This window comes from Hippoglossus stenolepis, chromosome 17 (assembly GCF_022539355.2).
Source record: "Hippoglossus stenolepis isolate QCI-W04-F060 chromosome 17, HSTE1.2, whole genome shotgun sequence".
NCBI classification, from domain to species: Eukaryota; Metazoa; Chordata; class Actinopteri; order Pleuronectiformes; family Pleuronectidae; genus Hippoglossus; species Hippoglossus stenolepis.
Genome location: NC_061499.1, coordinates 2,946,872 through 2,947,511, shown reverse-complemented (window position 1 = coordinate 2,947,511; position 640 = coordinate 2,946,872). Strand labels below are relative to the sequence as shown.

The 640-nt window shown below is 35.8% G+C and overlaps 1 protein-coding gene across 13 annotated transcripts in view; it reads left to right on the top strand.

Annotated features, from left to right (window-relative positions):
• The window catches only part of LOC118124475 (BCL2/adenovirus E1B 19 kDa protein-interacting protein 2), a 10,342-nt gene extending 9,702 nt beyond the window's left edge, over positions 1–640 (top strand). For all 13 annotated transcript variants that reach the window (XM_035182333.2, XM_035182329.2, XM_035182327.2 and 10 more), the window contains one exon: positions 53–640. In XM_035182333.2, the coding sequence (XP_035038224.2) occupies positions 53–77 (25 nt within the window). In that variant the 3' untranslated portion in view covers positions 78–640. The remainder of the gene's footprint in view (positions 1–52) is intronic.

Below are 640 nucleotides of genomic sequence, written 5' to 3'. Positions count from 1 at the left end.
TGATTTTATTGGTCTGAATGTAGCTGTGTCGTCATGTTTCTGTTTCTTTCAGGTACGATCAGAATCTGTCCAGGTGAAACTGCTGCAGGATCTTATCAAAGGAAACACAACATGTCCTCTTCATATCCAGCAGGGGGCGCTCCAGTGCTCAGGGAGATTTGAAGAACAAAGTTTTTCAATTCTAGGGTTATTCTAGTGTTAACGTAGAATAAATCATCCTGGTCCCTGTTTTTACAAAGTCAATATTAATTTCATTCAATGACAGAAAATGAACCTAATCTGACGTTAATGTCAGAACAAACATTTCGTTACTAAAAAAAACTTTTGTGGAAAAACAAGAGTGTAGAGAAAACATGAACCTTTACTCCGAACGTATCAAACATTTTTACACAAAGTTCAACTCGTACAAAAAGCGTCTTCCGTGTTTTTGAAGATTTTCCTTGTGTTATTTTTATGTTGAGTCAGAATCTGTGTCTGATTTTTACTCATGTTGTAGATTTAGAAACTAAAGTGTTTTCTCCTGGTGTTGCACACATAGTATTTTCTGCAGGAGTTGAACCATCAACCCTGTCAGGGTTATTGCCTTGCTTCAAAATTAATGAACTGAAACATGTTGGTGATGAATAAAATCATAATGGTT